At 35.1% G+C, this 23,450-nt stretch overlaps 1 protein-coding gene across 3 annotated transcripts in view; it reads right to left on the minus strand.

The window, feature by feature from the left end:
* Nucleotides 1-23,450, minus strand: part of LOC129270267 (fas-binding factor 1 homolog) — a 45,629-nt gene that overhangs the window by 20,296 nt on the left and 1,883 nt on the right. For 2 of the 3 annotated variants that reach the window (XM_064105447.1, XM_064105449.1), the window contains exons 2-18: nt 20,197-20,271; nt 19,755-19,815; nt 19,216-19,266; nt 18,156-18,369; nt 15,674-15,766; nt 14,416-14,544; nt 12,569-12,631; nt 11,941-12,066; nt 11,127-11,276; nt 9,168-9,273; nt 7,987-8,209; nt 7,527-7,699; nt 6,480-6,569; nt 4,782-4,888; nt 3,843-4,036; nt 2,189-2,282; nt 820-1,145 (exon numbers count right to left, since the gene is read on the minus strand). In XM_064105447.1, coding sequence (XP_063961517.1) covers nt 820-1,145; nt 2,189-2,282; nt 3,843-4,036; nt 4,782-4,888; nt 6,480-6,569; nt 7,527-7,699; nt 7,987-8,209; nt 9,168-9,273; nt 11,127-11,276; nt 11,941-12,066; nt 12,569-12,631; nt 14,416-14,544; nt 15,674-15,766; nt 18,156-18,369; nt 19,216-19,266; nt 19,755-19,815; nt 20,197-20,219 — 2,223 coding nt within the window. In that variant the 5' untranslated portion in view covers nt 20,220-20,271. Of the gene's footprint in view, nt 1-819; nt 1,146-2,188; nt 2,283-3,842; nt 4,037-4,781; nt 4,889-6,479; nt 6,570-7,526; nt 7,700-7,986; nt 8,210-9,167; nt 9,274-11,126; nt 11,277-11,940; nt 12,067-12,568; nt 12,632-14,415; nt 14,545-15,673; nt 15,767-18,155; nt 18,370-19,215; nt 19,267-19,754; nt 19,816-20,196; nt 20,272-21,621; nt 21,694-23,450 lie in introns of all 3 variants that reach the window. The other variant, XM_064105448.1, reaches the window with a different exon arrangement.

The following is a 23,450-nucleotide window of genomic DNA, read 5'->3' on the forward strand; positions in this document are numbered from 1 at the left end:
CAGTTAGCAGCCAAAAATTCTGAGGTAATTCTTCAGATTTTTTCTTTGTGTTGTGAGCAAAAGGTTAAATTTTACTTATTTTCAACCAACACAGATGAACTTTCATGATAGGATAGCTACAATGGTGCAACCTTTTAGAATTCTTCTGGCAGGCATGTGGAGGTTTTTCATCACATACTACTGTTCTTGCCCTTAAATCATTTACTTTTACAGGGCCTTCCTTTTGGAATAATTTAGACACCCATATAATTGAGGCGCCCTCTTTATATTCTTTTAAATGTAGGCTGAAAATATTTCTTTTACAATCGTACGCTAGTGGGTAAGCGCCTTGTTCGAGTGACTATCATGTAGAACTCTTTATAATGTATTATTTTTCTACATTTGATTTATCTCACTTCATTGCGTTAGGAGTTTTTAATCCTTGATTATTTTCTTCTGGGAACCTATATGTCTACAAGCTTTGCTTTTTAATAGGTTCCTCATATTTCACGATATTGTATTTCTTTGTAAAACACTACATTTATGTATTTTTTGTCATCTTCTCATAATTATGTTCAAGATGTATGTTTTTGTGGATTGTGAAACAATAAATCAAAATCAAAATCAAATCAAAATATACTATAATGAAAATGGTCAAATACAAAATAAGTTTGTTTTTATATAATGTCCCACTTCAGGAGAGTGTTTCATGACGCATCTTGTCAGAGATTTTAACTGACAAAAATGCTCTGAGCCAATCAGATGCAAGGAATTCTGTAGCTTATAACAGTAGTCAGTGAAAATCTTTGTCATGAAATACTCCCCAATGCTCTATTATACCTGTTGTTGTTTTATTGTTGCCTCATATTGAAGTGCACTATCCCTCTGCTTCTCCATCTGACTCTGCTCTTGGTTTAACCTTGCCATTACGTCAATATCACTCACAACACCACCAACGTCCCTTGATGGCGTGGTAGCAGATACAGGTGTTGCTGGTTTTAGTCTATCCATTGTTGCTGGAGTTGCAGCAGGCGCACCTGGTGTGGTAGAGACTGCAGAGGGAGGTTGAGAAGATGGTGGTTGTTGTGTGGTAAGTGTTGAAGTATTGAGACCTTGTTGCTGCTGTTGCTGCCTCATCTCCTGCCTCCACTTTGGCTCCCGTCTCCCTTAAAGACAAATATGCAATTATCCATGACCTTTTTGTCAGATTAGCACCATTAATCTTTATAATAAATTTATTCATTACACTCATCATTTCATCAACTATTGTTCTATTAAATAATTAAAATAATTATCATCATTATCATCATTATCCTTATATTATTATTACTATTACTTTTTTGTGTATTTTATCTTATATTGTCATTATTATTAGTATTATTATTATTATTATCACTGTAATTATTATCATTATTACTATCATTATATACTAGGAAAAAGGGTCAAGTTCCATTTGGACTAGATGAATAAAACAGGAAAGAATGAATAAACTGGGATGTGTTTCATGAAATAATTAATTACATAAATGTTTGTTACTGCAAAATCGTAGAATAGCCTTAAAAACCGATATACTGAAGCTTTTTGCACTCATGCACTCATCGGAGTGAAATCGCATGAATGACTAGAATGCAGCGAAACAATATATAATAGAACCGAAAGAGACAATGAATGCTAAACGGCGAGCTGTAATTGGCTGTCAAGGTAAACAGCTCGCCGTGAAGCTTCCATTTTCTCTTTTGGTTCTATTATATATTGTTTTGCTCTAGCGTCTAGTCATTCATGCGATAATACTCTGATGAGTGCATGTCAAAAAGCTTCAGTATGTTCGGTCTTAAGGATATATTACAAAAACAAATAATTATTGATTTTCATTGAAAAACTTGCTCTGAGCCAATCAGATGCAAGGAGTTTGAATCCCACCATGGCCTAGCGTCCTTTGGCAAGGCATCAATCCACAATTTGCCACTCTCCACCCAGGTGTTAAATGGGTACCCGGTAGGATGCGTAAGCCTATGCAGTATGCCTAGCAATTGAGTCTTGGAACTCTTGTTGGAATGCTCCCCAGGGAATGGAAAAGGTGCATACATTGCATGCAAGGATCGGATGACCGGGGTAATAATATATCTGTAAAGCGCTTAGAGACATCGTTCCGATGTGTTAAGCGCTATATAAAAGCGGATTATTATTATTATAACATTTATTTGCTAACCTGAGATAGGCTGTTTGTGATCCCCTGAGATTGAAGTAGCAGATGACTGCCGCTGTAAAGGGCTGCTATGTGACTTTCCACTACTCGCTTCAATCTGAAATAACAAGACAGAATGAACATTGTAGCATAATGAACAAGAGTGTCGCTAAGGCGAGCACATAATACACCTGCCTGTAACACGGAAAATGGAGTTATTGGTCAAGCAAGAAAAGTGGAAGGTGGCAACTTCACCTTTGACCTTCTGACCTCAAAATCAATAGAATTGCTGGGATCTATGCTAGTATCATACACACCAAATTATGAGCCTAGGTTAAGTTCAACAGAATGGTAAGATGAAAACATGTCACTGTGATCTTGACCTTTGACCTTTTGATCTCAAAATCAAGAGGCTTCCTGGGATCTATGCTAGTATCATACACACCAAATAATATGAGCCGTGGTTAAGTCAAAATGAAGTTATCGCATTTACAAGGAAAAGTTAACAGACGGACAGACGAACGGACGGAGGGACGGACATTGAGCATGATACCATAATACGTCCCGTCTAGGATGGGCGTATAAAAAGAAATAGAACTCGATATTAAGATGAGTTCTAAAACAATGTGATTGAACTAAACCTCATCATTTTCTTTATGAATCAAAACAAACTACTGTAAGAAATTTATATTCTACATTTACACTGACAATGGTTTTTAAAAGCAATCAATTTTTTTTTTTATTCTAGAGTCTTTTTTAAATAGAATTTTTAATGGTGTGGTGGAACCAAGATTGATAAATAACTGACTGCTTGGATTATAAAGCTCTGAGTCATTCCTCTCTTTACACAAAGGACTGTAATCATGATTGAATTACCAGTTGAATAACAAGCATAATAATAGTAACAACAACAATAATAATAATACAATTAATAATAATAATATTAACAACAATAATAATAATGCTAATAACAATAATAACAACAGCATAATCAATTAAAACTGTTCTACATGTATGTGCTTTAAATATACAGGTCTCAAGTATTACCCTAAAACAAAAATTGATGTGTTTTTAGATATCTCTTTAACGATTATACAAAAGACTAGACCTGTTCCACAATTCAAGATGACAAAAATCAAAGATAGCTTCCCCCTTTTTAAACAAATCTTGGAATATGAAGTGTCTGCACTTAAGTGTGGTAATTTCAGTAAAGGTTTTGGGTGCAATCTTGTCAAAAATTCAGTTAACAGGTCAACAGGTAACCAGTGCAACTGCTTCAACAAAGGAGTAGCCCTATCATGCTTCCACGCTTTGGAGATGATCCAGGCAGCGCGATTTTGAATGTGCTGCCAACTTTCACTTTCTGTTTTATTGACATTGTTCAATAAAGAATTTGAGTAATCTAGTCTACTGAACACAAGATATCTGATAGTATGATTACAATATATCAGTGATTTTGATTTGAAAACCTGGACAATTTACTAAACTCTTAAATCCTACTCCGCTATTTTAGAGAGAGAAAATTAGGAATCCCAGTTAGTTTTTCCAACAAAACAAAAAAAATCTCTATTTTGAGTTAGTCACATCTGTATTAAATACTTAATCAAACATAGTTAATGTGATATTACTCTACAATAAACAGGTTTTCTTATTTTCCGAGAGACACTGTATAACTTACCTGGTTTGCATGAGAGGTGGGTACAGGGGTAGGGGGCTTGGTGATGGTAGTATTTGAGGTAACTGGGGGTACCCCCTCTCCAGGTTTTTGAGTTGGTTCATTTTTCTCCATAGCAGCAAGCTGTTTGATTTGTTGAGCAATAAGACTGGCTCGTAGAGGATCACTATTACCAAGTGGATCATCATCATCATCACCTATCACAAACCCAAATTATATTTGATTAAATTTGATGAAGAGAGGGAACCTGACAAGACAGACTGCTGAGTGGCCTACATAAGTAGGCCTTCAAAACAGAAGACTTTTCTGTTCCCCACTCCAACATTATTGCAAGAATAACTCAATTGTAGCATTACTAGGACAGTACTTGAACTGAATGATGATCCTAAGCACTGTTTGAAGACATTGAAATTTGTGAGATATTTCCTATTTTTGAGCAAGCGCCATGAGCGCCCAGCTGAGGCGGATACCGGCGCTATACAAGAACCCATCATCATCATAAGTTAACTCTTTTTCCTACAAAAATATAAATTTGCTAATTAATAATCACATTTCAAAACAATTACAATAATGATGTTAAAAAATGTTATGCAAAAATGCTGTTGTTAAAAATAGACAAATTCTTTCTTTTGCTATGCTCCTCCATTTAATTCTGAATCAATTTCTAAACTGAGAGAGCATTTTATCAACATTTCTCATCTGACATCAGACAAGTTATAGAACTTAATTTGATTTTGATTGTCTGAGAAGCACAGGTGTGTTCCTACGGTGAGTTTTTGATAATATCAACTTGTCAGTGCTGATAACGCTTTCATGAAATGGACCACACAAATGAAAAGATGAACCAATTCTAGTCAAATATCATAAATCTCATAACCAAGGCATAATACATCAATTGTCCACTGTACAAATTGGAAGTTGTTAGTGGAGGATAGTACTTACTATAATTGATAGAATCAAAGGTACTCCCAAGATCACCAGTTGAACTCAGATTGGTATTTCTTCGTCCTGTCCTTCTTGGGCTTTCATTCTCCCAAGGAAGTGGTGACCTGAATATTTGATAAAAAGAATCAATATGATCATCATCTGGGTGCTTTATAAAGCCGTTCATAAAATTAAGCACAAGGTTTTGTATGAGATTATGCAGAAATGGAACACATTCTTAGGTGCTATTATAGACATACATATCATCCACATGACAGGGTTGGGTTAATATCATTTGTAAATTATGAACAGCTTTATGAAACACCCACCAGATTGAAATTCATGGTAAATTTTAACTCTGTAGGACATTTTCATTGTAACCTCCATACATGACATGAAAGTAAAGAAAATTGACATGCCCGATTTTGAGTTATCATGGGAACGAAATTTGGCTATAAAAACAAATAATAATCAATAAATAAATTATAATAATAAACCATTTTGAATGGAATTGAATTGAACTAAACTAGAACAGAGATTTGATTTCAAATCCTTAACAAAGTTACTAACTGCCTTTAATAATAAACTCCTAGACCTTCTGAAGAGGAATTGATTTAACAGAAAGCTGAGTGAGTTGATCCCTCATATGACATCACAACAGTGTTGCATTTTCTTGTATAGATATTGCATTTGTAGATCATTACCTTTTAAGATTTCTAGAAGCACCTCTTTCTGTGTAATGTTACATTAAAATTTTCACTGCTCATCATTACATGGGTCCTGTAAGCTCTTTTTGTATAGGACATATGTTTGAGAAATTTTTTAAGATTTCTATATTTTTTGGCTAATTGATACATGTTATACATTAATATCACTGCTACTGCTTTGATCACAACTTTATGGAAACTAATAGGAGACCTTACCCTCCTACAAATGAGAAGTGAAAACCACATACAGTTTCCATTCTACAGTGCATCCCAGAAAAAACATAATTCAGTGACTGTTTTTGCTGTCATAATAAATTTGCTTCATGTGTTGCATATCAATGGAAAGATAGGCTTGTCTTCTTACCTTCAATGCCTATCTCAATGTTCACAATGCACACAAGCAAAGTCAAATTTTGAGCTTTTATGGCTTTTACCGCTACCTATTCGGAACACAAATTTCATATATTGAATATCCATCTTTGTTCTTCCATAGGAGACCTTATGCATAAAAATATGAATAAAACATGGTTCAGAAAAATTTCTGTACTTATTCGATGGATCATTGAAAAACAAGCACTTGTTTTCCCAACAAAGCAGCAGACAATAGGCTAACAATGAATGCTGTTTGGGCCGGGGAAAGAAAGCCCCTTATTTTTTACAAGTAATCCAAACGTAACATTCAAGCTAACCACTTAACCATACTCAGCGTGCATTCAGCATTAGCCCATTGTCTTAAATGTAAGTCATGAACTTTGATTTCTGAATAGATAGCAGTAAAAGTCAGAAAAACACAACTAAAATTTGCTTGGGCAAGTGGAAATTTGGTGGCACCACTTTCCATTGTTCAAACTCAGTCATGCATTCATTATGAAAGAGGTGAAGCAAATCTTTCAATGATTTCATGAAGCAAATTTATGATTATGATGGCAAAAAATTCAACTGAATTACGTTTTTTTTTTTTTTTTCTGGGGCAAACTGTACACCAAATCATCAGAGAAAAATTACTCACGTTGCATCCCTGTTTGCTGGTTTGCCAAAGAGATTATCTCCGGATTCCTGCTTAGAAAGTCTCTCCCCTCTTGGAGATACCTGTTTGGGCCTGATCACAAATATTTTATATTTTCTTAAATATCGGAAGTATGTATTTAATTTCTATGTCTATATGTACATCCACTCAATCTAATTGCTATTTGATTTAATCATCAATGCTAATCTAATTTCCCATTCATAACATCATCAAATGTTCTAATTGTTTCATTTTTACTAGTTTCCTTTTCTCTTCTTTTTTGTCTGATACAAATTTTACTGAATTAGTTATTGAATATAAATGAATTGTTTAGTCAAATCATATGAGTTTTGTCAAAGTAGCTATTTGACAAAACAGGAAGCCTATATTGGACCAGATGTTTATAAAACAGACTTATTATAGACAAGATAGGATTAGCAGAGCTGCAATGATGCGACCAAAATAAATCATGATTTATGTAGTAAAACCACAATACCCATTTTGTCAAAAACAGACAAATGGGCAATTAAATGGCAATAACCAGTACAAGTACATGGAGTAATTTACTATTTACTTTTGTACAATAGAATCTTTACAGGTCAAATCACTTAGGAACACAGAACACTGTTCAACTTAAAAAGATGTGAATAACCCCAGATTTACATATTACGGGAGCGTCGTGGTCTAGTGGTTATGACTCTCATCTTTCAATCTGAGGGACGTGGGTTCGATTCCCAGTCATGGAGTGTTTTCTTTCAGCAAGAAATTTACCCACATTGTTCTGAACTCAACCCAGGTGAGGTGAATGGGTACCCAGCAGGAAGAAATTCCTCGATTGCCAGAGCATCTGTAGGCAGCACAGCTACATGTATAGCGGGGGTAATGATAATAACACTATTGTAATGCGCAGTTGAGTAGAAATTACGCAATATAAATGTACAATTATTATTATTATATTCTGGTCTGAGATAACAACTTTGGCCTGTGGGATTATAGACTAGATGGTTTATAGATTTTATTGTATATTAGAATCTAATTGAAGAGACTTACTGTGCAATGGAGTCAACATCTATCTCATCTCCTCCTAATCCTAGATAATCAGCAGCTGATCCTGATCTCTTGCTACCATCCTTCCCTCCTTCTAATCCAATCTTCTTATCCTTGTCATTTCCAGTAGACTGGACATTGTCTATTTGTAGGCTTGGTCTTCCAACCTCTCCATGCTGTAAAGGTAAAGTAAGGTAAAGGTAAAGAGAGCATTTCATGAAAGGGCATGTCAGACTTTTTATACGACAAAGCTGATTTTATCAGACAAGTACCATAGTAATAGTGCTTCTCACCTAGTCTAAATCAAGGAAAATTGACAGATCTGATAACTAGTTGTACAAAAAATGTTGATGGAAACTCTCCCCAGGGCTTATTTCTTCTCTGTTCTGCACAAACTAACCTCTGTTCCAGGTACTTTATGGATATTGGATTAAGAAATGATTAAAACATCTAACTAAATAACCTGTTTGAGAGAATCAGCTTTAGGTATTTGTTTCTTTTCCTCTGTTTTCTGCTTGGAGCCACTCAATCCAACTGCTTCATTTAACCAATCATCTGATCTAGAAGCAGTCTGTTTAGTTGGAGAAGAGGACGTAGACGACTGACGAGATAGACCTGTTCTACGAGGTCGATCCATTGTGGAGTTACCAAAGATATCCTCATCATCATCTGCTTCATCTGCAAACCTGTGTTGTCATTTTTCAAGAGGTAGAATGAAAATTAATGAAAATTATGAGGGCATTGTGGTCTAGTGGTTACAAAGCTCGTCTTTCAATGAGAGGGACGTGGATTTGAATCTCAGCCACAGCGAGATTTCCTTTCAGCAAGGAAACTAGATAAATTGTCGCCTCATAAATGCTTTATATTATTATTATCAAATTATATAAACCTTGGAATTTGATAACCTATCAGTATTAAAGCTTAAAGAATGTAGTTGCAGCAAACAATTATTTCATGAAAAAGTCTTTAAAATCAATGTAAATTGTCATCATGTCATTGTGATCTATACCTGGTACATTATACATAAACTTAACATTGTGAAATCATGGAGAAATCATGGAATCTTTACTAACAAATGATCACAATGAAGATTGCCAACGCAGACAAGCACATATGGGACAGTATTATTGCTTGGATAAAGACCCTACATCTGGCTGAAATATCATGCTTATTTTGCTAATTCATCACTAATTACAAATATTCCTCAATAATAATTTGAAACATTATTTTTATCCACACACACATACACTCTCGTGGTCATTTTATTTGATTTGGTTTAAATTGATTTTAAGTCATTAACACAGCAGTATTTTATTGTACTTAACATCATTATACCATGACATGTATTTTGTATAATATCTCATAAATTATCATTTGTTTTGGCATGCTTTGGAAATATTTGTCTTTAATTACAGCAACTATTACAGATTTATTGGTGTAATACTTGCCTCCAATTACAGGAAAATGAGTTTTATGAATATCTGACCTAGGGGTTAGATCAAGGTTCAGTTAACCCCTTGCCTACTGGAACCTGTTCATCCCGGCATAAAGCCTATAGAAATCACATTTCAATAGTCAACAGGTTAATCTAAAGACTGCACATCTACAATGGCCAACCAAAAAAGGTTTGATTAAATACTATACCTTACACCTCTTCTAGCAGGAGGAGCAGAGTCAGGTCGTTTTGAGGTCACAGAGGAGGGGGTGTAACCACCAAAAGTGAAGTCTTCCTCTTTCGGTGCAGGTGGGGCTATATGGGGTCAAAGGTCATTTCAATTATAATATTTTTTTATTTGAAATTTACTTTTTAATTAGTTAAAATGAATGTTTTGTTCATTGGGAAAGACTTAACCCTAAAAGGCCCGCGCGAAATTTTTTGACTGCGCCGCTCGCTGACTTTTTACTTTTGAAATCTCGCGAAACTTTTGTAATCAAATTTGCAATGCCCAAGTACGTGGTTACGAAATTACGCAACATTATGTAAGTGCATGTAAGACCCAAATTTGCTCAAAAACGTGAATTCATGTACAAATCCAATGCAAATTGTGTATTTAGCCAAAATTCATAAATGTATCATTATTTCTAGTTTTACTGATTGAAATTAATTAATTTTGTCTTGTTTATGATCAGAATTAAGTCTGCAACAATTTTCATCAAAAAAACAATAAAAAACACAGAGAAATACATAAGAAATTAAAAAAACAATAAAATACAAAAGAAAAAATTTGCGATACCAAATTGTTTTTATGTACAATTGATTAGAATCCTACAAAGAGTCTGTGAACAAAAATAGCAATTTTGGGGTCATAATAAGTTAATTAGAACAAATATTTTATTTCATGCATAAATAAGCATAATTAATTCATTTAAAAAAATCTTATTTTTTCAGAAAAATTAATCATACAGCCTTGTAGATTTTATCGCACACTACCACTGCAAATTTTTGCGGCGCTCGTGCGATCGACAGCCGAGATCTCAGGAGGGGCGGAATCCGCCCCCTCGGCTGTGAGATGGGTCCAAATAACTCGGCTCTTTTAGGGTTAAGAAACTAAAAACCCCAAGATTTTCAATTCACTATTTATTTTTGCAATCACAAATACACTGAAGTAATTGATACAATATCATGCAATGCAAAATGATCCATTACAGAATATAGAATGTGCACCTACTGGAATGCCAGGATCAAAGAAAAGTTAACTGAGTAACTCTAATAAAGTACCAATTAAGAAGTTACAGTAGATAAGACATGGTTGATATTTTCCATGCTACTATGCCATGTAGCCACACTGAACAGTGATATCACTTTATATGGACACTGCATCCTATTCCAAGATATCTTGTAGTCTCATAATATATACTCATTACAATGATACATAAAATAATTTCATTCTAAATACTTTCAACACTCACACATCAATTTAGCTCCCTTCATGTAGCTCCCTTCCCCTGGCTGCCATTCTCTCAAGCATTTTTCTTACGATAGCTGGCCACTGCATTTTGTTTTATTTGTTATTGCTTACATGTATATTTATGTAAATTATTCCTCTATTATGTAATCGTCACAATTTGTAATTCTTTCATTTATTTTTGTACTTCTTTATCTGCATTATGATTACTGTGTTTCATATATTGAATTATCAATAAATGCAGAAACAACTGCAAAAAAAATGTCTTTGGTATACTTCCCGACATTCCTGTTTTTCATGCAATCAAATGACCATTATATCTTTATAAATCAAATTGACTATATTTTCCTGATTGTTTGATGAAAGGGTATACAGGTAGGTATTACAATTATTGTTATGTACATAGGCATATGGCATGCGATTCAGTGTTTTTATAAAAATCAGAGCTCAATTAAATCATAGCTTAAATCTCTTTTTTTTTAGACTGTGTAATTTCAAGTCTGGTGTTGACCTCCTTTGGTGTTGCCGTTTACATTTTGGTGTTGGTAACATGCCAATTTTTTAGTCAGCATCAAACTTAACATAAGGCTGGTCCTGGGACAATTCTCCTCTTGTGCTGAGTTAAACTCAAACCTACACCAGCATCTACACTAAACTTGAAATCCCCACAAATTTGTTCTTGATGATTATTCCATACCTGTTTGTTGTTTCGTGTACTTGCTATCTAGCTGGAATTCTTTTGTTCGACCTTTACTTGTAGGTGGCTTATCAAGTATACTGGTCTTTCCAAACAGGTCACTGACCTTAGCTTTGGCAGCCTCTTGCTCTTTATCCAGCTTTGGGACGTCTGACAAAATTGAAATAAAATGCATTGTACCAGTTAATTGGAGACAAAGTATGACAGTATTATTTATTTGAATGGCTAAACCTACGGCCCATATTCTGAACTTGGATTTACTTAAACTCTTGTCTAAAGTTGAAGTTTAACTATGGATATAAGCAAATATGACACAAGTCTCTTACTATGCATTGGCCTTAAATCATACTGCATTCCAATCATGCATAACTGTGTTAGAATACTAACTAAAATACTTATCTGTACCATAAAGAGGCATGGGAATAGAATGCAAATAAGACTTCAGATAGAGGCCATTCAGACCTATGCCTGATAAAAGTTATGCTAGGGTATATGAAACATCTTGCCTTGACAGGAAAAACTGAGGGAATGAGGAAAATGAAAAGGATATTTTAGATGGGCAGTCTGCAGATATTGTTATCTCAGAAAGCAGAAAATTGAGAGTATTGCTTAGATGAAAGGCTGAGAAACAAGGTTCGTTATGGCATGATCGTTAAAAGTCTAATGATATATGGCACTTGGAAAAGGTACCTAGTTGAAAGCCATAGCCGCATCTTTCCTGCAGCAAACCCACAGACGGCTTTTAATTCTCACAGTTCATCATAGACAAGCATTGACAAATACTGGAAATCTGATTAAAAAATCATATACATACCTCTTGGTGTGTCATCAAAACCTAATCCATCCAAAATTCCCTCATCATCATCGCCAAAATCAATGTCGTCTGCTTTCTTAGACTTTGTAGACTTGCTTACAGTTGGTGTTTTGTTTTTGTCTTTTTCTGTATTTAGATAATTACAAAAAACAACAAACTAATTAAATTTATATATATTTCATACGAAGAAAGATTTCTTTGAGTTACATTTGAGGTAGAATGTGTTTTATATTAAGATAACAGTTCATATAATACATCCCATGCAAAGTGGCATGCAAAGTGGTTTGACAAAATATTGTCATTTAATACTAATGATTATAATCATGTAATTCACAAGAAATCAAACATAGTTTTCCCATCCAAACGTTACTATCATACAAATAAAGTACAGATGAGTACATGCAATTGGAATGGCAATGAACTTGAAGGTATTCAAAATGGCAAACCAAGAACAAGTCTTGCCAACTGCTTTTTTATTTAAAAAAATAAAACAGTAAAATAAGGGTGGCACCACAAGAAACTGGTGCTAGCCACGTACATGTATTACATGTACATGTAGGTTCCCCATAGAAACAAGATAGTGCTCAACAATTACAAAAGGAGCCATACTACAAATAAAACCACCCACCTGTTAGAAGATTGTCTTTACTTTGATTAGATCCTATAGGTTCAGATTTCTTGGAAGACACAGCTAGAAAGAAAAGAAATCAAGCTACTGGTCTGTCTGTAAAAAATCATTTGTCAACTCTCTCCAAATATCACATACTGTATACATTATACATGATGTTAACAATCATATCTTGTTTGGGTTAATTTGTTCCTACAAGTAAACCCTTCTCACAAAGAAACATTAGCAATAATGTAAGCAAGAGAATAGCTTTAACAAATCATCACTTGGCTAAGCAGAAGGGTGGCATCTAAACTATGTGCTATATACTTGGATGTTCTTGCCCTTCTTCCTTAGAACCAACAGGAAACGGAAATTATGTACGAGTAAAATCTTTACACCCTTATACCAGGTAACAAAATTTGTTCCTCATGTGATTTCTTACATGTAGCTAAAGAAATAAAGTGCATGACTGATAACTCTATCACATCAATAAACAATGATTTGTCTCTCACGACACTTAACCTCCATTTCTGGATACAAAGCCAACATTTCCCACTTTCAAAAATACATTACAAATAAATGATTTTAAGTTGATTTCAACTTTACGGTTAGAGCCAGTGGTAATAGATACATGTAGCAAGTAATGATCAATCACTACCAATGACTAATACAGCTCTCCGTTTTGATTGGCAATAATATCTGAAAGCTGAAAGAAGGCAAGCCTTGAAATAAGCGGGCGCAGGGTGCAAATTCGCACTATTAAAGCCACCGATTATGCCCATAAAGCTACAAAATCATCAAAACTAATCAGCTAGGCGCAAGTATTTTCCAGCTAATTGCGAAAACTGTGAGTGAGCAGTTTAGCAATACAAATACATGCATCACAATTTGAAATAAAAAAATAATAATCAAATAACTTTTTAACTTTCGACGAGCACTTTCAAATTTGTTCAATCACTGGTCCTCAAAATGCTATTGTGTATATGTTAGGATTGGCAATGAGCACAAGATGGTAACATCGCAGATGAACACAAAATTTGTATGTGCGCATTGGCTCATTCAATATGTTGCTGGCAATATCGCTACTATTATGTCTATGGCAGGGCAGAAGAATTCTCTGTGATTGTACCCCTGTCCGGTGAATGCGGCGGCATTGAATCCGACTGGATTTCTGCCCATTTTTTATATCAGATTTAGCTTTAAAAAATCCAGCGAAATCCACTCAAAATGAGCTCAAATCTGTCAATAATTCAAAGATTTTTAAAGCTCCTTTTGAGTTTCACATTCTCAGAGCACTTTAGGGTATATTTTTCGATATTGTCCATATTTTTTATCATTGTCGAAACTTGGATTGTTGAAGTTTCGATGTATGGTTGTGACTAATCAGCGCAGAGTAACCACAAGGCACAGTCAAGCAATGAATGAAAAGTTAATGCGTCACGCTATCTTGGCCAATTTCATCCATTACTTCGCGAAATGGCGCTTGTCAATAATAACCAAAAAATAAAAACACATGCAGGTTTTAAAAAAAATTTCTGGGGTGGTCCAAAAACTAGGTCGTGTCGATTTTCGAAATAATGAACCTATAACGAATCAACAGTTTTGTCCCTGATTCATAGCAAAACATTGTGGACCAGGGGAAATTTTTCACATGAAATTACCCTGGTCTGTGCAAGCTCTGATTATTTCAAGGCTTGGCAATGCTTACATAGAATGTTTTTCCTGATCGATAACATGGACTAGTATGTCAATAATATCAATCACATGATCAAATGCTACATTAGGGGGCCAAGGATTTCCAATTACTTATATTCTGCATTATGATCGAAAATGAGATAAATGCAAATTGAATTAATTTGAATTACCATGTTCCTCTATTGGTGAATCCGCCTGTACTGGAGTTCTTGTAGTCTTAGTTACAGGTTTTTTCTTTGGTTTTGGCGCATCTTCATCGTCAGACAGAAGACCAGCAAGTGGGTCATCTTCATCAAACTCTAACAAGAACAGAAAACAAAGTCATGAAGATTACTAGCCATTGATTGCTCAGTGAGATACCATAAGTTATTCCCTATTCAAAATAATGGGAACGCATTTTCGATAACTAATCAATTATCAAACTGAATGTATTCTCAACTTCAGTCAAAATGTATGCCTCCACCATTGCCAGATCATGAATATATGTACATATTTTTCAAATGATTCCTGTGAACTTTGATCTTGACCTTTTGACCGCCAAATCTAATCAAATCATTTGCATTCCCATATGCATACAAGTACAACATCCAAGAATGCTTTGATCCCAATTAGATATTATGAAAATGAGAGACTTGTGAAGCAGTAAAGAATTTATCAACAGTAAGAATATATTAATCATTCCTCAAATATCAACAAAAACATATGGTGAACGTTCATTAGCACATGCACACCCTGCTCTAAGAAACAGAATTCCAAATTCCCTAAAAATAATTGATCCAGTTGACGAATTCCATATGGATCTTCTTCAAAATATACCTCAATTCAAAAGAGTGAACTCACCTACACATCTTTTTCTTTTCTTAATTTCCGGAAGTAGAGAATAGAGACATATTTATTGGTTCCATGACATTTGCTCCAGTGACAATTGCTCCGTTATAAATTCCACACACAAATGGAATAACCAACTTCAACCCTGGATTTAACACGATAGCCTATCCTAAACCTAACAAACAATCCTATTGCAACGCTAACCCTATATCTTAGACTATAAAGCCTGGAGCATTTGTCGCCGGAGCAAATGTCAGGTCACCTATTTATCAAGTGATATGTGCGATATAATTATAATAATGATAATAATAGGCATTTATATAGCGCCATCTATCTAGAAACAATCTATTCCGAGGCGCATTGTTTATTATTATTACCCCGGCTTTAGCTCAAGCTGCCTTTCAGCGCTCAGTGCATTCAAGGAATTAATCCTGCCAGGTACCCATTCACCTCACCTGGGTTGAGTGCAGCACAATGTGGATAAATTTCTTGCTGAAGGAAATTACGCCATGGCTGGGAATATTATTATCATCAAAGAAAAAGAGAGAGACAGAGAGAGATAGGGGTGGGTGGCTTATATTACCTGACTGATCCACTCACCTCCAAAGTCAAAAGATGATGATTTAGGTTTAGATCTACCAGGGAAGGTCTTGGAGAGGCTAGATGACTTTTTATCTTCTTCAGCTTTTGAACCTGTCATTGAAATATACAACGAAGAAAATTTATTAGTTTCATTCCATTCATAAGGAGTTCATAATACTACATCTCCACATTGCTAAGTTTCATCTAAAAATCAGTTTTGCAAGCGGGTATTAGATAAGGGTCTGTAGGCAAAAAACACATCATTATTGGAAAGTCACAGCATTTGTTTGTGTTTTCCTCTTTGTTGAGCTAAAATATATGTAAGCAAATTAGAAATATCATTGAAGTTTCTTAATAACCCCGCCCTACGCAATTACCGCAAGATTTATACCTAATTTTTGACATATGATATGTTGTTACTAGATTCCCAACACATGCAAAAAGTATGTCTTACACAGCTTTACACTAATGTGTGTGCCAAATTTTAAGACAACTCATACAAAAATTAGGAAGTAGTTTAAACCACAAGATTTTTACCTTAGTTTTACCTTAGTTTGCCATAATATGCAGTTATTATTATGCCAAAAATGAGTCTGCACATCTTTACCCCAAAAACAATGAGTTCCAACAATGAGTTCCAAATTTAAAAGTATTGGTTAACAAGTGGAATGCCTCTGGCCGTCTCACCTGCATCACGCGATTCAATATAGCAGCAGTGCTGATTTTGAAAACTACTATAACTCGCACAAGATGTTCAGTGATACTTGGTTACTCTTATTTCCACGTTTTATGAACTAGACCAATACACTTATAGAGATATGATGGCAATTCAACAAATACCCCCAACGTGGCCAAAGTTCTTTGACCTTACATGACCTTTGACCTTGATCATGTGACCTGAAACTCGCACAGGATGTTCAGTGATACTTGATTACTATTATGTCCAAGTTTTATGAACTAGACCAACACACTTTCAAATTTATGGCTGTAATTCAACAAATACCCCAATTTGGCCAAAGTTCATTGACCCTAAATGACCTTTGACCTTGATCATGTGACCTGAAACTTGCACAGGATGTTCAGTAATACTTGATTACTATTATGTCCAAGTTTCGTGAATCAGATCCATAAACTTTCAAAGTTATGATGGTAATTCAACAGATACCCCCAATTCGGCCAAAGTTCATTGACCCTAAATGACCTTTGACCTTGGTCATGTGACGTGAAACTCATGCAGGATGTTCAGTGATACTTGATTAACCTTATGTATAAGTTTCATGAACTAGGTCCATATATTTTCTAAGTTATGATGACATTTCAAAAACTTAACCTTAGGTTAAGATTTTGATGTTGATTCCCCCAACATGGTCTAAGTTCATTGACCCTAAATGACCTTTGACCTTGGTCATGTGACATGAAACTCAGGCAGGATGTTCAGTAATACTTGATTAACCTTATGGCCAAGTTTCATGAACTAGGTCCATATACTTTCTAAGTTATGCTGTCATTTCAAAAACTTAACCTCAGGTTAAGATTTGGTGTTGACGCCGCCGCCGCCGTCGCCGTCGGAAAAGCGGCGCCTATAGTCTCACTCTGCTATGCAGGTGAGACAAAAATTGAGGAGGTAGTTCAACCAGCAAGATTTGCAACAGACCGACCATCAAACCAACCGCTTGGCCAGACACTGATTCCTATATACGCCCTTCAAACTTTGTTTGGTGGGGGTATAAATACCACCAAGAAATATTTCAAAATTGTTTGCAACATCAGCAAACATTCATGTCATCTGTATATCAATGCTTGATACACTAACAATGAATACAATCTATGGAAGTATGATCAGCACAGAACATTTTTCTTCACTTTCTTTTTCTAATTTATCAACGTTTCTGATGTTTCCAATTAATGCATGCTTTTCCACTGCAGTAGACGCAAGCAATCTCTGTGCACTCATATGTGATGTGATTTGTATGTTTGAGATTTTTTAGTACCTTCTCGGGTGACAGTTTATAGTCAAATTATGACAGGGTAATCTACGGTATGAAATCGCAAACATCACAAAACTAAAATGTTATGTAAGACAGACACCAATCTAACTGAATAATAGATTCCAATTGGTAAGACGCCATCAAAGCCCCGAGACAACCTGCATAAACAAAAAACATGTATGTATGACCTGAAATGTAAACCTATAAAACCTACCGTAATGAAGTAAATGGTAAAGAAAATCAACGCAGATTTTTTCCTCTTTCTACTATCAACTATATGTTTATTTTATTTTTGTTTAATTTTGAAGGAAAATTAATTTTCCCTCATGATTTCAATGATCAACCCATCTACTTAATTTCTCATGTGAAATATGGCTTTGTTTACAATAAACAAACCGATCTTCTCATCTGAAACATGGCTTTGTTTACAATAAACAACCCGATCTTCTCGTGTTAACACTGTTTTGTTTACAATAAACAAACTAATCTTCTCAAGTGAAATGTGGCTTTACCTTTCTTCTCAATATCATATGTCTTAAATATATCATCATCTTGGTCATCACTGATGTTAAATGTTCCTTTCCTACTCAGCCCAGGACTAGGGGTATCTCTCAATGATCCATTGTTCTTAGCAGATTTGTTTTCTTTGCTGGGGGCCTCTTTGCTGGGGGTCTTCTTTGGTTTGAGTGAAGAACTGAAAAGTGCATCATCCATGTCATCCATATCCTAAAAACAAGGCATTTCATTTCCAGGGAGATCAGAGCAATATATAATTATAATATTAATAATAGCTGTGTTTATAAAGTGCTTTTTGCCAGAGGATACAAAGCGCTGCTATTATTACCCCGGCTTTAGCTCGAGCTACCATCACCGAAGCTCAGTGCATGCAAGGAATTACTCCTGCCGGGTACCCATTCACGTCACCTGGGTCGAGTGCAGCACAGTGTGGATAAATTTCTTGCTGAAGAAAAATATGCCATGGCTACGATTCAAACCCACGACCCTCTATTCAAAGGCGAGAGTCAGAACCACTAGACCACGACGCAATATATACTGAAATTTCAAATGGAGGAAGTAACCCACATCAATGACCATTATTTTTTTATTTTTTTTAATACTGTAATGTATACTAATCTCAATTCTGGGCCTCTTATAAAAATGTTTTTCTTCATTTATGTTTGTTGTGACAGCATTTTAATACTAAATACTTATTACACGACCAAAGCATATCAATGATTTTCAATTATTTAGATTGCAATCATTGCAAATTGTCTAATATAATGTCTTCAAAGAAATGGAAGTGTATGGAAGACTCATCAGGCCTTGTGAGCAAGCCTGTAAAGTACAAGATCAGTATCAATATTGAGAGCCAATGATTATTTATGATAAGAACAATAATGGTATCGATACAAAAATGACACAATAATAAAAATAACCATAGTAATAATAAAATTAATAGTAATAGTATTAACAATGAGAAAAGGAAAATTATCTAAACCAATGACAATAATATCAATAATAATAATTTCCAAAACACTAATAACAAATTCAATAATGTATAATGGTACTTACAGCTAATGCTTTTGTGAGAGCATTGACATCAGCATCTGAGACACTTGAATTCTGAGGAGACATTTTTGTGTCAAACAAAATTTTGTAAAGACAAAAGTGAATATTTCCTAAAAATCAGATGTGAAATAATAAAGCTAAAAATCTATTTTTTAATCTAATAATAAGCACATCATATTGGAGTATAACTTCATCTGTTGCCACACAAAGGACCACAATGGAAGTTATACTCAACATCATACGCCTACCATCATCTTCAGAACGTATCATAGTTTTATACAACAGAGAAATATGAAGTCACACACTCGCTACAAAAAAAAAGTACAAGTCTTTATCTTTTTTTTTTTTTAATTATTTCAAAATATCAAATAATTTATTTGGTATGATTCCTAATGCAATGGTAAAATGGCAAAATTGATAGCAGACCAAGTGGGCATATCTACGATAATTAGCCAACCCAAGACCATCTGCTAGTAGACCAAATGATATACAACAATACAGCATTCAGTATGGACACTTAATCGAATTGAGTATTAACTTACCTCTTCACTTTCATCAAAATCTGCAGCTAGTTTGCTGTAAAAGTTCTCATCTGGAAGAGGCCTACAAATAATTTCAAAGAATATCAATGAATAAAATTCTACAATACCAGGATAGGCAATACATTGCTCACTGACGTTTCTTTACCAATATACTTCAATAAAGTATAGACATATTTGTCATTTATTCTTTGTTGTTGTCTTTCAATGTGGGCCCATTTGGTACTCTCTTAAACAAAACAATATCTCCTGTTCATTCAATGGTGAAGAAAATAAAATTGTATCACTTGACATGTTCATTGATTAGTCAAATATTTAGCTATTCTTGTTTATATATAATTTAGCTATTTTTAATGGTGTACACATATTTTTTTTCAGTCACTTGGTCTGTGCAATCATTCATTTCATTAAATTTTTTTAAAATAGGATAACTCCACACACTTACTGTGATTTTTTTCGGGCAGCCATAGTTCTGTTATGTAAAATGTGCCTTCTCTCTCCCAGTATGTAAAACCTAGATCTGTGTGTGTAATAAATAAAAACTATACTGATCAACCAAACCAAAATGAAGGCCAAATGCGATCATCAAAGCAGCCCTACATTTCGTCCCCAGTTCTGGAGGTTGTCTTGGCTCTGCCTTTTTGCACTCTACACGGGCACAGACCCAAATGTAACTCTGCCTGAACTCGGCACTGAAATGTGACTCTGGTGTGCCATCAAATAATCATTGTTTACATTGATTGATACAAACAAGTTCTCTACTAGATCTATGCCTTTTTTAGAGTAATCTTGCATTGGCTACCACTGTTGATATTGTGCAGCTGCTTTCCAATTCCATCACAAAGCCAAGATGGCAGTGTAAACTTCAGCAAATTATATTTTTGGTGCTTCTGAAATACCCTTTGGCCTAGCATTTTGCGGGGAAGTCATATTTTAGGTAGGCCTATGTTGAAATAAGTGCATTCTTGACAATGGTAATTTCTGCAAAGTGGCAATCACAGTCCACTCTAGGGGACTCCCAGAAAATACTAGCTTTTCAATGGTTGACTGGAATTTATCAGATGAAATCAGTCACCACTCGCATCTCAAATGACAAACTTTCATTTCATATTCAACACAAGTATGATTTTCTTTGTATGGATCTAACACTAAACTCTCCCCAAGCATTTCATCATTGATAATAATAATAATAATAGCCAATTTTTATATAGCGCTTTTCCCAGAATGGCTCAAAGTGCTTTACAGCATATTATTACCCCAGTCATTGGATTCATTCCAATCCTGCACGAAAAGTACACAATTTCCACTCGCTGGGGAGCATTCTTGCATTCATCGCAGCCTCATTATGGCGCCGGCAAATTCAAACATACAATATCTTTCGCATCCTACTGGGTGATCTCATATTCAGAATATAATGAAAATTTACAGCAAACTACTCCTGTAAGGTCCATCTTCCGCCTGCCTTTATTTTTCCAGGAATATAAGGACACTCAAAATAGTGATTAAAAATAATCATCAGCGAATTGTGCACGGGTCATGCACAATTCGCGTTCGCCATTTTGGATTCGGCGGTGAATTAATACATGTGGGGTACTGCGAACCTGCTTCGAATCACCGATTTTGAGACGTTTACAAGAAAGGGCAAGGAGTGAGTCTCTGTCCGATAGTAAGTTTAGTCAGTGTGTAGAGTACGCTCAGTCTTTTTTTGTCATGATATGTTGCCTTTTTGCCATAAAGTGCTAGTTTGTCACTGGTTTTTGATAGTTTTTGTTCCCTGATGGTATTCAGGTAGTCTGGGGAAATGGCTTTACAGTTTCTTGACCCACCGGAGGCAGAGAGTCGTCATGAATGGAAAAACTTCAGTGGTTACCTGTTAGAAGTGGAGTGCCTCAAGGTAGTGTCCTCGGACTGACATTGTTTGTGCTATTCATCAACGATCTACCTGAGGTAACAAGCAGTAAGCAGAAAGGAGAGGTATCGCAACAGAACTTTTCGTTTTTTGAGGTTCCAGTCTGTGCCTCTATGTCAAGATTTGTGTCACAATAGACCTTCATCCATATAATCGTGTTAAGTGCATAATTTCTGTTTCCACATTTCATCAAGATTACTATTGAGACCCCAATCTACCCCAGTCCCGTGTCTCCCTCGTTTTGCAAGGTTGACTCCTGCGCTCCGGGGAGCTCATCATCAAATACCCATCATCAGTATCATCTAGATGGAGATGTGCTGGAAGAAATGTCGGAGGAAAGGGACTTGGGACTACTCAATGACATTGCCAATGGCCATATGTTTATTTTATGTATTAAATTCTGATAAAACAGGGAAGTGAAGTTGCACGACAGCTAAGTTTATTTCTCTCCGTTTTGGTGCATTTCAGGCCAAAACAGAATAAGTTAGATCTAATAATCTTTATTTTGGTATGCCTAGATGATAGATCTATAATTATATTTTCGAAATAAAGACAAATATTAGGGTGTCTGGAGAAAAAAAATATTTTTCTTATTTCAAGAAAATATCAAGTTTTCTTTGTGAATTTGAAGAGAAATGACCTTCAGACTGACAGAAATGTAACATTTTTTTTTTAAATCCAATTATTGGCTGCAAAAAAGAATGAAATTAGGTCAATTTTCAGCATTTCTCTGCCAGAGACTGTGTAGTTAAGAAATGGACACACACAATTCCAAATTTATAGCTTTCGAGAGCTGTTATAAATTTATCATTAATGCCAAAAACTTGTCCATAAAGAGCCCAATAGGATTTTTTATGCTCTTTCTGATGGTATGATATAAAGATTTGGAAACCAGATCACAATGAAAAATTGCGACAAAGTGAAAAAATTTGTGCAAAACAGACAACAGGTAATCTCAACACACACGCAAATCAAGGGTTTGCAATTTCTAATCTATTAATTATAAATCCTTATTTAAAAAAATGATCATATAAACTTGTCCTTACTGTCAAAAGAAGCCCCTGAATTTTCTCTTTCCATACATGCCAAACACAAGTTAATAATTAATTCAGATCAGATTTTTCTAGCAGCCTGGGGCCTGTTGCATGAAAGGGTCTTTCGTAGAACCATTCTACGTAAGAACGAGATATCGCTCAACTGTTTCTCAAAGCCGATTTGGGCGATACGAAGAATGGTCCTTGGAAAGACACCTCCAGACATGTCCTACGTAGGCATGATCTTCTTTGCACACCGCCCGCCACCGTCGGCATTGAGAGAAAATGCGTTTACGGCAAGCCACACTGACATATCACCTTTAAACATTTTTTGGTGTTGCACACTGATGCATTTTATCTGTGGCGCCAAGTTATTTTTTTATATGGGGGCTAGTTGTCATCAATTTCAGGTCGTCTTTTTGCACGGCAAGACGACCAAAAACGAATGTCATTTGAACTTCTCCGGGGGTAATGTAGGCCCAAATATTTTTTTAATATGTTTTCATTTATTCTCCCTCCGTCCTATCCCCACACCATTTCCATTAATTTTTTTTTTAATATCGAAATGGGCGGCACTATCTCTATGACCCCTCATGCTTTCTCATAATTAAACAACATGAAAACATTTTCTTTAAAAGAAATTATGTAAAACAAAAAACTTATTTATAACGTTCAGCAAAAAAAAAACCATGATACGAAACTTAAATGTTAAACATGGTAAATCAATTATTTATTTTTATTTCATTTTCATTATAA

This window comes from Lytechinus pictus, chromosome 10 (assembly GCF_037042905.1).
Source record: "Lytechinus pictus isolate F3 Inbred chromosome 10, Lp3.0, whole genome shotgun sequence".
Lineage (NCBI taxonomy): Eukaryota > Metazoa > Echinodermata > Echinoidea > Temnopleuroida > Toxopneustidae > Lytechinus > Lytechinus pictus.